Genomic DNA, 16580 nt, shown 5'->3' with positions numbered 1-16580 from the left:
CAAAAAAAGCCATTTGCTCAGGTTTTGAAATTCAACATCAAATTTCATGTTTCCTACTCCAATTTATCTTTCTAAATGAGGGGTCAGCAAACTTTCCCATAAAGGAATAATTAGTAAATAATTTATGCCTTGCTGGTCTTATGCCAAAACCCTTCAGCACTACCATTGTATTACAAAAGCAGCTGAACACCTTTGTCTGAGAATGGCTATTCTGTAAAACTTTATTTACAAGAACGGGCAGTGGGCCTTAGTTTGCAAACCTCTCATCTAGGTGATCTGCAGGTTTTGGAGAAAATAAAAAATGAAATTATATGTTCAAAAAATTAGGAGAAAGTGTTTTCCTTTTATAGCTCCAATATTTAACAAAGTATGCACTTACTGTTCACCCTAAGGTTAACATCAAAACAGAGGTGCCTGGATGGTGCCTCAGTCGGTTAAGTGACCAACTCTTGATTATGGCTTAGGTCATGATCTCATAGTCATGAAATGAGCCCTAAACTGGGCATGGAGCCTACCTGAGATTGTCTTTCTCCCTCTTCCTCTGCCCTTCTCTGCCACACCCCCTCCCTCCTCCTGCAAGCTCTTTGTACCAAAAAACAAAAACAACAAATTAGTCATGTTTAACACCTGAAATTTTTTGGAAATATTTTATGAGAAACCACAAATGGGGAAGGGGGTGACAGGAAAGAAAGAGCAGAGGGAGAGGGACAAATGGACTCTAGGCCAAGCGCAGAGCCCGACAGGGTGCTCAACCCATGACCCTGAGATCATCACCTGAACCAAACCATGCGTCTGACACTTAACTAAGCCACCCAGGCACCCCCATCCGAAATTTTTTTCCAAGATTTATTTATTTGAGAGAGAGAAAAAGAGTGCACACACACAAGCAGGGGGAGGAGCAATAGGAGAGAAGAGAAAGAAAATCTTGAGCCGACTCTACTTAGAGAGTGGCGCTGGATGCAGGGCTCGATCCCAGGACCCTGAGATCATGACCTGAGCAGAAACCGAGAGTCGGACACTCAACCAAGTGAGTTGCCGAGGCATCCCACTACCTGAATTTTTTTTTTTCTTTTTTTTGTCAGAGAGAGAGAGAGAGAGAGAGCGCGCGCGCGCGCACAGGCAGACAGAGTGGCAGGCAGAGGCAGAGGGAGAAGCAGGCTCCCCACAGAACAAGGAGCCCGATGTGGGACTCGATCCCAGGACGCTGGGATCATGACCTGAGCCGAAGGCAGCTGCTTAACCAACTGAGCCACCCAGGCGTCCCCTGAATTTTTTAAATTAAGATCAACCACACTTAAAATTTAAATATAACCCTATGGCAGAACTAGTAGCCTGCTGCATCTTAATAATGCAAAGAAAAAGCAAACAACATGAGATCTATTTATAAGTTGGGATTTTAAATTTCAGATATATAAATATTACTATTTTGAGAAAAACAAAAGTATAGAGGGACAGATTTCAGAAAGCACAGCCAAGAAAATATGAGATCCTGTCATGATAAAGGTTTACTTACCATCCGTCCACTTCACAAATATTGTGCTAAGAAAATAAAGCAGTAAACATAATTGGTTTTAAAGCAGACTTTATTAATAAATATACATCCATATGATGATGTAGATACAAATCATGAACACTACTCCATTCCCATACACATAATTGCACACGAGTAGCTCAAGTTCATGGACATAAAAACATACACAGTATCTATTCGGACTTTTTACAGCAGAGGACAGCGTGCTTATATCAGTTAATTGGTAATTATTTTCTCTGTAATTATCTGTGGAAAAAGGAAACTGTGAAACTTAAAGAATCAAAGTGGTCTGATTACTATAAATCACACACTTGATTGACTATAGCATTAAATTTTCCAAAAATTAAATACATTGTATGTGAGAGTACAGGTTTACCTACTTTGGAGGAGGGGGAAGGAAAAGCAAAGGAAAGATTTAGATACATCCTAGAGTTTAATAGCATATAGTTAAGCCATAATAAAAACAAAAATATAATAGCATCTCAATATTTTAGGTCCAAGGAAAAGTTTTGAACTGTTGTGAATTTTTATATTATGAAGGGGTAAAATTTTACTGCATATAGAAACAATGACCGACAGAGCAGCAGGTATCGCCAACATCCCCTGAATTATTTTTTAAAGCTTCTTAGAATATAAAGAAGAAGGTTTTTTGTTTTTGTTTTTTTTTTACTTTAGCTCATACACTGGTTTTTCTTACACTGGCTGGATCACCTTTAACCTAATAAACGGATCCAGATAATCATTTTTTCCTCCTTAACTCAAAGAAACTCTATTACATCATGAAAATATACATGTAGATTCACACAAACATCAGTTTGGAATGAAGATTACTTTTATTACTTTAACAGATATTTTCTTTTAAAAAGTAAATAAGAAATATAAAGAATATTTTAGTCTAATTGAACACTGATTTTAAAAATGTCCCCAAATATTAAAAATTAATCAGATACTTATTTTCTTCCAATACATTGTGCCAGTATTTAATATCCAGTGCAAAACTCCAAAGATAGTATCAAAATCATCCCATACTAAAGATTAGTTATGCAAGGTTATATCCGTCAAAAAATGAAAATTTCATCTGTATTAGCTGCTTATTTGTTAATATGATAATAAATAAGGCATGTTAAAATAGTTTTCAAAGAAAATAGTAAAGCAAACTTACTTGGATAGCAGATCATTTTCTGACCAACAGTTTTAATATAGAATAGTGAAACCTATTTTGTGAAGAACAGAATTATACAATATAAAATTAGCAATTTATAATTTCAAGGAACAATCACACAGTTGGAGGAAAGGCCAGTTTTCCCCAACTGATTATATTAAAGTATAGGCAATTGTTTAACATGCTATTTCAGTGTTTATCATGACAAGAGACAGTGTTACAAAAGATGCACAATGTAGTCTTTATAGAGAAGTAAAAATATTTTATATTTTAAGACTTCATGTTATCACTTAGATGTCTTTCTCTTCAGCATGGCACCAATAAACTGTTCACAAGGAGAAAAGGAAGTGGAATCAGGAGATGCTCACCATCATACAGATCTAATACTCCAGGTAAATGCTTACATGAACAGAAAATTCAGCTCTCTAAACAATGTTACCATTCACAACTGTAGCCATTTGCCCCCTTTTTTTCCTGGGACATAGCTCCTGATATTCATAAACACTGTTATGAACAGAATTCCTTTAGCTGATTTCACCATTTCATTAACATGTATACAAAATTCATTATACAACAATACACCTGCTTTATCTTCTGACACACAGCACAGCACCACTGAGTAGATGTGCTGGAGGATGGGGAAAGAGGCAGAGCAATGAATGAATAAAGCAAAGGCAAGAGAAAGGGAAGGGTATGTACAACAAAATCAGGAATGAAAATAAACTGAAAGGGAATTGTCAAACAGACATAGTATAAAACAAAAGTCAACCAAATCCTTGACAGTGATCTATATTACCCTACCGTAGAACATTTAATGAAACAACTGTTTTCAGGAGCTCAAAAGAGGATTTCTAAGTCACCATGTGCTGAACAACTTGAGAAACAGCTAAATGACAGATATATATCAAAAGTAGATAAACATATGAATAAAGATGTAAGCATTTGCGTGTGTCAGAAGTTATACTGTTCTGAGTAAATTATTCAAAGTTTTATATTTTAAGCTTCTGCAAAGAGAAACTCTTGTAGCAATTTAGCTGCCAGAATGTCACAACCGATTATATAGTCATCCAATATTGTTCTCTATGGTTTGTGCAAAGCTAAAATTGTTGAGGTCACTGTCTTAGATGCCAGTGGAAACACAGTTCCCACGTACAATATAATACCTCTTACTGTAAAGAGCAGCGTTAGTCCAGCTCATTGTGTCAGGTATCACTGGGACACCTGAAAGCTTGCTGCTTTTTTCCTGATGAAAAGGTACGAAACATGACATCCATTTGCAATGAGAGTTTGCATTAACTGAGAGCAAGCCCAAATAACACAATGTGTGCCCTTTTAAAATTTTAGTTATTTAAAAAGTTTTTGGGTCCTGCAAATCTACACTAGAGTCTCAACGGCATTTAAAATTCCACAATTTGAGTGGAATTTTCTTTTTTCAAATCCAAAGTTTGTAATAGTTTATTTAGAAAAAACTCAGAATAAATAAAATGTGTATTAACAAAGACTATCACTTTCAGAAAGGGGAGAAGAGTGATTTCTCTCTGTCCCTATCATACACATCTACACAATACTTTTTCTTTGCTATCTTACTTCTAAAGCAAACATTGCTGGAAAAGATTTTCTTTTGGATGAAGTGGTCCCACTGGAGCCACAATTAGATTTTTAATTAAACTACTCGACATATTTCTACATGATTCATGCATAGATGGATTCCTATATATTTCTTAATATTTGGGTTCTGATAGACAATTGCATTTTGTTTATACCAGTTTTAGACTCTACCATTCAATTTGTGTCCTTTGGTAGATATAAACCTGAAACCACAGTAAGTGCTAATGCAATGGGACAATTTCTCAGGAAAAAACTAAAAAATTTTTGAATAAATGAACAACATTAATAAATGTTTTAAGTATAATGCTTTAAAACTAAATATTTAAAGGCAAAATGTAGTGACTACAGCTACATGCAGACCTTAAGAATATTTCTTTTTCTATTATATTAAGTATGCTATTCTCAGAATGCATATTTCACCGGAAATGTAATGTGCAGTTTTTCTTAAAAAGTTTAATTTTTCTGTAAATATGAATTGCCTGTAGTGTTTGGTATATATGCTCTCAGACAATTAAAGATACACAATGTATCAATGTTGAAAGGCAAACACAAGAATTCTTTTAGGAATAATGGTTAAATCAATTAATACCATGTAAATCAATAAAATAAAATAAATAAGCTTCTGCTGCTTAAACCTAGAACATTAAAAGATTGTTAACATCTGAAGTCTATGGAAATGCCAAAGCATACAAATATCTGTGTCCTGTCTCATGAAAATAAATGTTACAAAAACTCACAGCCATTACCTCAAGTAATCCTGAATCATTAGTTTGCTTTGTTCCATCAGTTAAAAATACCTTGGATATTATCTTTATTATACTGTAGGCTTACTTCACAAACTAGTAGGTATAATGGTTTCAGTTGTTTAGCACATAAAGCATTTATTTAGAATGGCCCAAAAGGAGTAATGAAATATGAGACACAACCAGAACTCTAAAGGAAAAGCAAAAATGACTTAGTTAGGTATTACACTTGAACTTATATACAAATACAATGCCACTGCTCATGCCCTGAGTGCATCTGTCAGCATATGGCAGTTTCTGAGCAAAACCAGGAAAACAAATCAAACAGGAAAACAAATATGGAAAGCCCAGGCCACAAAATCATCTATGTCAAAATAAAACAAGAAGCTTTGGGATTATTCACAATATTCCTTCTAAACCTGGCCCTCCTTTCCTGCCTCATTCACTCATTGGGTGGCTTGACTTCGCTGCTGGTTTCCTCTACCCCATGAACGGCTCTGCCATGTATCATAGGGTAAGGAAAAGCAGCGGTGCCACAGCCATAACCAAGATCGGCAAGACGGGATAGAGCTTTAATGCTACCTGGAGGTCTCCCTGGGCTGACTTTGTATCCGGCAGCTTTAGTTGTACCCAGGGGTCTGCCTGGACTTGTCTTAAATCCAGCTGCTTTGGTGGTTCCCAGGGGTCGGCCTGTGCTGGTACGGTATCCTGCGGATTTGGTGGTTCCTGAAGGTCGGCCACGTTTACCAGATCGGTTGAGATTTTTCTTTTTCTTTAGTTCATCTTTTATCTCTAGACTTCTGCCACTTGTAGTCTGCAAGTGTGTTTCATTTAATGGGTCTTGCCTCTGACAAGCCATTGGTTTGTGGCTGACTGTGTGGCTATATTTGCTTTGCTGGGAGGAATATATGTCAAACTGATCAGCAGCTCTCATGGCATCTTCATTGAGGCAGGAAGGCTTGCCAGGCCCACAGAAAGCCGGATTACTGCTGGCAACAGGATGCATCATTTTCTACCAAAAATAAAAGACAAATATGCATAAATACACATATACAAATATATACCTGTATGACAGTATTCAGTGGGAAAATAGTCTGTCTTCCAAAACGGATGCAGGCTACCTAAAATTAGACTGACAGGCAGGACTCCAGACCACTTATAAACAAACACACATCAGCAGATTCAAAGATACTTGTTTTCCTCAACTTAAGTGTATGGACATAAGTCACGCAAGATAACTTAACTATAATATGCATTAGTAGCCATAATGTTCTCTGCTTAGGAACTGGAAAAGTGGCTAACTAGGGAATAAATCTGTTACATTTTATAGGTTCTTTTTTCCTAGATTATGAAACCTGAAACAGTAACAACAAAAACAAGAACTCTTATTAACAGTATTCTTTTTTTTTTTTTCATTTGCCTAACATTCTTAGAATATCTTCTTTTGGCCCTTTATTTCTCACATATACACTTCTGACCTAGCCACAGTTGCCACAAGGTGGACATTTCTTCCTTATAATTTATTATTGATATAGAACCCTCAGTGTAGGGGCAGTTGAGTAGCTCCGTTCAGTTAAGCAATTGACTCAGTTTCGGCTGAGGTCATAATCTCATGGGTCTTGAGACAGAGCCCCTGCTTCAGGCACCGCGCTCAGCAGGGAGTCAGCAGGGAGTCGGTCTGCAGATTCTTTCCCTCTACCCTCCCCTCCCCCACTGGCGCATGCGCTCTCGATCTCTCTTGCTTGCTCAAATAAACAAACCTTTAAAAAAAAAAAAGGATCCTCAGTATCTGCTACACTTTACAAATCACGGAATGTGCCAAGCAAAGAACACAATCTCTCAAGATACTCCCTTTAAATTAACTAATCTATTTAAAACAAAAAACAACAAACAAAAAACTAACCCCCCAAAACAAAGTTTTAACCCAAACTATCCGAACAGGAGGATGTCCGAATAGGAAAGGTGAACAAAGGTTTCCATTAGCTAAAATGAATCTACACTTATACAACTGAGAATTACACTACAAAAATATGGGTAACAACCAACAAAAATACTTCCTATTTTAAAGGTATGATTATCAAGACAAAAAGCTGCATGTGCAATTTCTTCCTGATCATAAATATGGGTGGATCTTCCTCCCTTAAAAGAGCCCCGTGACTAATTAACAATGAGTCCAGTCTCTGTTTAGTCTGTGAAGACATCCCTGTGATTTTTTTCTCTTTATAAAGTATATATTATGACCGGTACCATAACAGGCCAGCCCTGAACAGCCATATCATTTAGACGCACAGAAAATGTTTTTTGTTTTTTTTTTTCCTTAAGACTTTATTTGACAGAGACAGAGAGCATGAGCTGGGGGAGAGGCAGAGAAGAAGGAGAAGCAGACTCCCCACTGAGTAGGAAGACCAAAGAGGGGCTCAATCCCAGGACCCTGATTTGGGACTTGATCCCAGGATCCCGGGATCATGACCCAAACCAAGGGCAGACATTTAACGGACAGCCACCCAGGCGCCCCAGAAAATGGGTGAACTAAAATATTATATTTCAATAAGGTAAAAAAAAACAAACATATGGGTTCCAATTCAGATTTAGAAAAAGAGTCACAGGTGTACAGTAAGATCTAGCCCACTAGGCACCTGGGTGGCTTAGGGACTGCCTTCGAGGCTCAGGTTATGATCCCAGAGTCCCAGGATCAAGTCCCGCAACAGGCTCCCAGCTCCACGGGGAGTCTGCTTCTCTCTGACCTTCTCCCCTCTCATGCTTTCTCTCTCTCTCAGATGGATAAATAAAAAATAAATAAAAATTTAAAAAAAAAAAAATCTAGCCCATAAGCTGTTAATGTTTGCCTATACCCCACATGTAAAATCGCACCAAAACCTCAGTTATAAAGGCAAAAGGAAATGGGAATCAACTCACAGAACTGAAAATCAACAGATACAGAGCTATTCACCAGCTGGCTTAAAGTCTTTTTTTTTTTTTTTTTAAGATTTTATTTATTTATTTGACAGAGAGAGAGAGAGAGAGAGATCACAAGTAGGCAGAGCGGCAGGCAGAGAGGGGGAAGCAGGTGCCCTGCTGAGTAGAGAGCCAGATGTGGGGCTTGATCCCAGGACCCTAAGATCATGACCTGAGCTGAAGGCCGAGGTTTAACCCACTGAGTCACCCAGGCTCCCCACAGCTGGCTTAAAGTCTTAACTATAAAAGAATATCTACAATGAGAAGCTATTTGTTTACGGCAGAAGCCTTACAGACTTGAGAACACAAAACAAATTAAATGAATTACACAAATATTAAAAGGAGTAATTCTTTGCTTAATCCCAAAGATACAATTAGAAATAGGTTATTATCACTTCACCAGCTCAAATTCTAATTTCAGCTCAGAAATAAAAACAGATCAAGATGTGTTCCAAATGTAGTAATATTAGCTGAAAGTTAAGTTTTTGAACATTTCCTGTGTGTCACGTAATAAGGTTGGCATTTTGCACAGTATCTGATTTAATCCGATCGCACAACTCTATGAGGAACATACTATTATTAGCCCTATTTTACAGAAATGGGAGGGATTTTTATCAATTTGCCAAGGTCACACATTTGGAAATGGTAAAGCCAAACAGGAATTCAGGTAATCTGACATCAGTACCAACAATTCCAGCATAATATAACTACACCAGGGTTTCTCAATAATAGCACTGTCATTTGAGTCAGATAGTTCTTGGGGTTTGGGGGGGGTGGTGTCCTGTGTATTTTAAGATGCTTAGGAGCACCCCTAGCCTCTACCCACTAGATGTCAGTAGCTACACTCTCTTCTTCTCCCTCCCAATTTGACAACCTAAAGTTTCTCCATACAGTGCCAAATATTCCGGGGCAGGGGGGGGGGGGGGAGGTGGTGGAGTAAAAATTCACCCCCCACCATGAGAATGACCCAGCTATACGGAAATGAAAACCTAAGAACCACTTTAAAATATTCCTGTTTTGGGGGGTGCCTGGGTGGCTCAGTGAGTTAAGCCTCTGCCTTCGGCTCAGGTCATGGTCCCTGGGTCCTGGGATCGAGACCCGCATCGGGCTCTCTGCTCCACAGGGAGCCTGCTTCCTCCTCTCTCTCTGCCTGCCTCTCTGCCTACTTGTGATCTCTGTCTGCTAAATTAAAAAAAAAAAAAAAAAAAAAAAAAAAAATTCCTGTTTTGGGGCACCTGGGTGGCTCAGTCGGTTAAGTGTCTGCCTTAGCTCAAGTCAGGATGCTGGACTCCCAGATGGAGTCCCACATAGGGCTCCCAGCTCAGCAGGGAGTGTGCTCCTCCTTCTGCTTCTCACCCCGCTCTCATGCTCTTTCTGTCTCAAAAATAAAATCTTTAGTATATGTGCTGCCGAAGCGAGCACTCAAAAATAAAATCTTTAAAAATAAAATAGGGGCGCCTGGGTGGCTCAGTCCTTAATCATCTGCCTTTGGCTTAAGTCATGATCAGGGGTGGGGATCATGATCCCTGCATCAGGCTCCCTGCTCGGTGGGAGGCCTGCTCCTCCCTCTCCCACTCCTTGTGTTCCCTCTCTGTGTTATCTCTCTGTCAAATAAAATCTTCAAAAAATAAATTAATTAAACAAAATATATATATATATTTTAAAGATTTTACTTATTTATTTTGACAGAGAGAGTTCACAAATAGGCAGAGAGGCAGGCAGAGAGAGAGGGGGAAGCAGGCTTCCTGCTGAGCAGAGCCCGATGTGGGGCGTGATCCCAGGACCCGGAGGCTTAACCCACTGAGCCATCCAGGCACCCCATATTCTTGTTTTTTATTCACCTCTTTCACTCATACCTCTCCAAATATCCACAAAATCTTTCTGTTGATAACATCTACAAAGTCAAATAGATTTGTTTTCCAAACTGAAGAAAAGCTAATGTTGGAATCTGTGAAGGGACTAACCACATTCCTTTTCCCTTGAAGTTATAAACGAATTGAGACATATAAACAGGAATTTCACAGGAATCAAAATACTAGTTTATTGCCAATAAAGTTGGACTAGAGACCACATGCAAAAACAAAGATAAACACAGACCTCTGAGAAGATTTTAAGAGAAAAAGTGACCCCCTTTTCAATTTTATCATTCAGAAATCACCCTGCTGAACGGAAAACTTTAGTAAAAAGAGGTAGAAAGGTATAAGTTCCCATCTACAACCAGCACTGACAGTAAAGGAAGAAAACGTTTCTTCCTACAGTCTATTTCAGTGCTTTACATTTTATGCCTTTTAAGTTCCTATCATTAATTTACCAAAACCTTTCCTCTGGATCTTACTTCCCTTAACTTTACTTCCTCTTAATTTAGCAGAACACTCACCATATATTAGCACTCAAGATACAGAGCCAGCTTAGAAAGATGTGGCCATGTATCTTCTACTCAGATACCAACAAACACTGAAAAAAAAAAAATCAAAAAACAAAAAACAAAACAAAAACAAAAAAACCCCACACTATTTAAAAAGTAGACCTGTAGGGGCACCTGGATGGCTCAGTCAGTTGAGCGTCTGCCTTCGGCTCGGGTCATGATCCCAGAATCCTGGGATCGAGCCCCACATTGGGCTCCCTGCTCAGTGGAGATCCTGCTTCTCCCTCTCCGGCTCCCCCTGCTTGTGCTCTCTCTGTCAAATAAATAAATTAAAAAAAAAAAAAAAAAAGTAGACCTGTAATTTAAAAAAAAAAAGAAAGAAAGAAAGACAAAGAAAAGAAAAGCACCCCTCACCAGTTCCTTTAATCTTCTCCAGGAATTCAGGCATTTGGTTTGTATTATGTTAATTTAGTTCTGACATGGCTCACATTTATTGAGAGCCAAGTCCATGCAAAACACTGTTCTTAGCACTAGAACACAAAACAGGAGTACAGTTGTTTATTCCAACGGAAAAACAATGAGGCACTGACTTAAGGAACATTTCTAAGGGCAAGTCTTCTACATGTTCTATGTTTTCCTTCCCCACTACAGTAAAAAAAATCAGTACAGTATTGCGCTAACTCAATAACTGAATAAGACACTAGAAAATAGGGGCGCCTGGGTGGCTCAGTGGGTTAAAGCCTCTGCCTTCCGCCCTTCGGCTCAGGTCATGATCCCAGGGTCCTGGGATCGAGCCCCGCCTCTGGCTCTCTGCTCAGCAGGGAGCCTGCTTCCCTTCCTCTCTCTCTGCCTGCCTCTCTGCCTACTTGTCATCTCTGCCTGTCAAATAAATAAATCTTAAAAAAAAAAAAAAAGACACTAGAAAATAGGGGCACCTGGGTAGCTCTGTTGGTTAAGTGTCCCACTCTGCACTTCGCTAAGGTCCAGATCTCCAGATCATGAGATAAAACCAGGTGTGGGGCTTCAAGTTGGGTGTGGAGCCTGCTTTTAAGTTTCTCTCTCCCTCTGCCCCTCCCCACTCTGTCACCCACACCCTGAGCTCTCCATTTTTCTTTAAAAAAAAAAAAAAAAAATTGGAAAAGAAATTAATCTACTATGACAGTTACTGATGTAGTTAACTAAAAAGGAAACAGAGTTAAAACCCACCCTTTCTACTTTGAAGTTCAACCTTTTCAGATGGGAATCAATCAACAGCATTAGATCCTTTTGTGGATCATCATCTACACACACATACACAAGATAGATGTTCATAAGCAGTATTTATATATACAAGCATTACTTAATCCTACACTTATTATAATGTCTCCTACTTCAGGGCTTGGCGGCATACTGTTCTTTCTTCTAAGAGTCTTCCCATAACACAGTACAGAGTTCAATGAAAATATGCAGGCCACAATTCTTAAAGAGAGAATGAATTCATTTCTATAAAGTTTGGACTGAACGAAAGCCAAGAGTTACATAACTGAACGTGCAGCCTATCAAAGGTTAACTACCTTTAAAAATAGTTCACTGAATATAAGGGAGTCAACTAAGAGCTTCTATATATTTTAACTATGACTAAATTAGAATTTTTTTTTAAGATTTATTTATTTATTTGACAGACAGAGATCACAAGTCGGCGAGAGGCAGGTAGAGAGAGAGGAGGAAGCAGCTCCTCACAGAGGAGAGAGCCCAGGACTCCCGGATCATGACCTGAGCTGAAGGCAGCAGCTTAATCCACTGGGCCACCCAGGCGCCCCTAAATTTGAATTTTTAAAGCACACGTTGGAGCGCCTGGGAGGCTGAGTCCGTTGAGAAACTGCTGATTTCCGCTTGGGTCGTGGGATTGAGCCCCAGCGTCCGGCTCCAAACTCAGCGGGGAGTCCGCTTCAGATTCCCGCTCCCTCTGCTCCTCCCCCTGCCCCCTACAACAAATAAATAAATAAAACTTTAAGGGGGAAAAAAAAAGCACACATTAAAACTTGCTATCTTTGATACTGTTTTACTGTGTTTAAACTCGGAAGTCTCTGGGTGAGCCATTCTTTACGAAATAATTCTCTTCCCTCTTCTTGACTGTGGTACTCATTACTGCCAACATAAAGAACTATGACTATTTTTATTAACTTCACAAAGCACTCCTGAAGCTTTCTAAACACGGAGAAAATCTTCCTTTCAAGAAATCCAAGTTGTGTCTCTTCCAAAGATCAAACATCAAACAATTCTCAGATTTATTTCAGGTCATTTGGGTTGTAACGATTATATAGAATCATATATGTTTTTATAATTCTAAATAAAAGTCCATTTGTGACCCACATTACTCAGAAAATCTATTCAGCAACAGCCAAAATAAATGCCAAAAGCCATGCAGCCTGTCCCACCACAGAAAGTTTTGATACCACGACAGATCATAAATAACGGCCTTCTTTGTCTTCTCTCTACCCCTTAATTGTGCCCCACGGCGCAGTTTCCCCCGTACCAGAATCCTTATTTGACAAGAGGCGTTTGAAAATGTATTAGCTTTTGTAACCAAAAGCGATTATTAATGCATTAACATTAACAACTTTGGAGAAGATACACGCCCACACCAGAGAAAGAGTCGCGTACCCTCCAACAACCAAAATTCATAGCCCGCGATCCTTGCACTTGGGAGTTCTTCGAGCGGCAGAAGTCCACAGGCCACTCCATCTAGACGTCCATCGCGAAGCCGGCAGGCTTTAATTTAACGAGGGACAGGGAAGACTGCTAATTTTGACCTCTCAAAGAAAAGAAAGGGTGACCCCTCCCCCCCCCCGCCGGAGGCAGTTCCCCCCAATAATGGCTCCACGCCGAGGGACGAGCAGGCTACGTCCGGGGCCCCTCCTCTCGCTGCGGGCTGGGCCAGAGCCCCTCCTCAGACGTGGGTCGGAGACCTCTTCGCACCGGCAGGCTGGGCACCGGTTCTCGCTGCCTCTTCGCCCTCTCCAAGAGCTCCCGCCACCCCAACTCTGCTCTGAGCCAGACTGACAAACCCCAGCGCACCCACCTACCTTAGCTGCTGGTAGCCCGGCCCCTCAGCGAGCCCAGGGGTTGCCCATCAGCTGGGAACCTTACGCCGACGCCGCTCCCTTCCCAGACCGTAGCCTCGGCACTGCGCGAAGAGCACAAGTCAGAGAGGCAGGCAGTGAGGGCGGTGGCGGCGAAGTGGACGCTGGCTCCCAGCTCTCGCCGCGGCCACCGCTCAGGGTCCTGCCCCAAACGCAAGAGGAAGAGGCCGCCACAGCCCAGAACTGCGAAGGGAGGCGTGCGCGAGCTCGCAAGGACCGCGCACGCACACGCACACGCACATCGCGAGACCCAATCTCCCGCCGACGACCAGCACGCAAGCCTGGGGAGGGTAGCCGGCGGAGCCAGGCTGCGCTTGCGCGTCGTGGGGACGGGTAGGGGGCGGGGCTTAGGCCCGCGCGGCTCAGGCTGTGAGGCAGGCAGTGCGGGTCGGGTGGGCTGAAGACACAGCCGAGGGGTAATAACTTGCTTACAGGATTGATGTTTCACCCCAATTCTGTTATGTTGGAACTCCTACTTGACCCCATTACTCAGATTACAGGAGTCAGGATTTGAATCCAACTGTGTGATTCCAGAAAGTGTGCCTTTAATCGCTGTTGGTAGAGATTAATGCCTAATGTGTCATATGCTTTCCAAAACATGTTGAAAGGACTTAGCTCCTGCCCTTTACTGGTTATGGATAGGTGGGATGAGAACTCCACCTGCTAACAAAAGGGTAATATTCAAATAATAATAATGCTATTGGACCCTCAACCCTAGGATCATGTGATAATGAAAAGCTGCATTTTGTGGGACATGCTATAATTTTTTAAAGTTTTTATACTCATGACCTCAGAACTGCCATATTCTTAATTACACCAGCACAAGAACTGGGACTAGTAGTAGTTTGCTTACAAAATCACCCCCTTTATGTAGTTATTGTGAAATTTCTAGCATATCAGTCATCACGTACAAGCCACTTAAAGGGGCTGGTTTCCCCAGTTCTTCACGCTGTGAATTTGAATATGCTAGAAAGGATAGGATCCAGAATTAGGAAGACTACCACTTTACTAGGTAGTGCTAAGAGGCTAGGGGTGGTGTTTCTCCTTTTTGCCTATGCAGTGAAGACTGTTTGAGGAATTCTGAGCACTGAGTTCTGCTTTGAGCACAGCATTGTCCAGGCACTGCTGCCATTAGAAAAGACAGGAGCAACAGGAAAACCAAATACAGTAAACAAGCTAGTCCATTCATTTTCTGGCAGGTATAATTCCCTAACTACAATTCTAAATATGCTGACTCATTACTTCTATGAAATAATACAAAACAGAACTGATTAGACCAGTACTATTCATACATGAAAGAAAAATACCAATGTAGAAGACAGCTAAAATATGTACAGATTGGAGGACATATTAAGTACCCTTCCAAAAAACAGTAAAACAGGTTTTCTCAAGTCCTCTTTTTCATTCTTGAACTGGAATTTGAAAATGCACTCTAGCACTCCCATACCATGACTATTCCAGATCCATAACTCTGTATTTTGGTCTGAAATGGCATTTGTACATAAAACCACTCAAGAAACAGAAACTTTTGTCCTAATAAGGTTCGATGATTTGCAGGCCCAATGGAGAGGTAGCCAGAATAACAGATGAAGTCAGACATTGCTGGGTTTTGAATGCCTCTCTGCCATTTGTCTCCTATGGTACCTTGGGCAAGTCACTGTTCTTTCCAGAAGTTCCCTGTGTAAAATGAAGACAATGTCCTCCTTGCAGGGATAAGAAATTAAATGAGCTAATGGGTAAAGATAGAAATAGAGATAGATTTAAATCTAGGTCTACTACTTATTAGCTATATGATTTTGGACAAGCAACTACTCAATTCAACATATATTTACTGAATGCAAAGTCCTGGGGATACAGGACTAACAGGGCCCCCGACCTCAGGGAGTTTAGATTCTGGTGAGGTAGACAAAGATGCAAGCTGATAGTCAGAATATAATGTTAAAGGCAGTTAATTTTTTTTTTTTTTAAAGATTTTATTTATTTATTTGACAGGACCCTGGGATCATGACCTGAGCCGAAGGCAGAGGCTTTAACCCACTGAGCCACCCAGGCGCCCCAATTTGTTGTTTTCTCATAATCATCTCAGGTTGGCCTTAATGAGATGCTTCAGTACACACAGATAAAATGTAACAACTAGTCCTGAATGTAGAGGCTTTTTCAAGAGCAAAGCCATTTATCATCACTTAAAGAGCAACACTTTTAAATGTCATACTCTGACTTATCAACCAACGTTTCTTCTTCAAAAGTATATACCCTTGATGGGGCGCCTGGGTGGCTCAGTGGGTTGAGCCGCTGCCTTCGGCTCAGGTCATGATCTCCGAGTCCTGGGATCGAGCCCCGCGTCGGGCTCTCTGCTCAGCGGGGAGCCTGCTTCCTCCTCTCTCTGCCTGCCTCTCTGCCTGCTTGTGATCTCTCTGTCAAATAAATAAATGGGATCTTTAAAAAAAAAAAAAAAGTATATACCCTTGAAATACAATATGAACTCGATCCAACATTCTTAATTCCTTTTCCAACAGCTTCAGCCTGGCTCTGAGCAGGCCAGATCATATAGACAGATGACCAGCTTATAAGATTTTTGAATGATAAATGGTGGTTGTACACATGCAAAAGGAAGGCCATAACAGGAATATTTGTCTAGAGCCAGGAGCTGGCTGTCTCCAGAGACCTTTGAACTGTGGCAATAAATGTTCCTAAATACTTTCACTTGAACTGAAAGATACATGAAGAAAAAAATGAATCTTACTTTATAGACGTTAGTTTATCAGTAGCCATGGACTGTCCTCACTAGGTATACAGCTTATAGCAATATTGAAAATAAGAGCAATATGGAAAGAGAGCATGAAAAAAACCCATACCCATTGTAATGGTAACAGTATGGATACTTACTGGATGCTTACCATAAGCCAGGCACTATCTTTATGTGTTTTAAATGTTCTATTTCACCTCATCCTCACAACAACCTGAAGAAAGATATTATCACACCTATTTACATATAAAAAAGCAAACATTTTAAAGCATTTAAGGAACCTGCCTCAAGTTGTTCAGGTACCCCAATATAGTAAATGTATTTATAATTATGTGTGTGAGCTGTTTT

The 16580-nt window shown here is 40.3% G+C and overlaps 1 protein-coding gene across 3 annotated transcripts; it reads right to left on the bottom strand.

Moving 5' to 3' along the window:
• Positions 1–1565: 1565 nt before the first annotated feature.
• On the bottom strand, positions 1566–13755 carry C5H5orf24 (chromosome 5 C5orf24 homolog). Of its 3 annotated transcripts, XM_047730555.1 has the most exons (3): positions 13008–13119; positions 5627–6056; positions 1566–2745 (listed from the first exon to the last, which is right to left on the bottom strand). In XM_047730555.1, exons 1-3 carry the CDS (start codon positions 13086–13088, stop codon positions 2726–2728), a joined length of 531 nt encoding a protein of 176 aa, XP_047586511.1. In that variant the 5' UTR covers positions 13089–13119; the 3' UTR covers positions 1566–2725. The 3 variants fall into 3 exon arrangements, with proteins under 3 accessions (XP_047586511.1, XP_047586510.1, XP_047586509.1); XM_047730554.1 differs by lacking the exon at positions 13008–13119 and adding an exon at positions 13430–13755 and having other exon boundaries at positions 1566–6056; XM_047730553.1 differs by having other exon boundaries at positions 1566–6056; positions 13008–13028.
• Between the last annotated feature and the right edge of the window lie 2825 nt (positions 13756–16580).

This window comes from Lutra lutra, chromosome 5 (assembly GCF_902655055.1).
Source record: "Lutra lutra chromosome 5, mLutLut1.2, whole genome shotgun sequence".
Lineage (NCBI taxonomy): Eukaryota > Metazoa > Chordata > Mammalia > Carnivora > Mustelidae > Lutra > Lutra lutra.
Note: the sequence above shows the minus strand (reverse complement) of the source record. Positions and strands in the feature narration are given on the sequence as shown.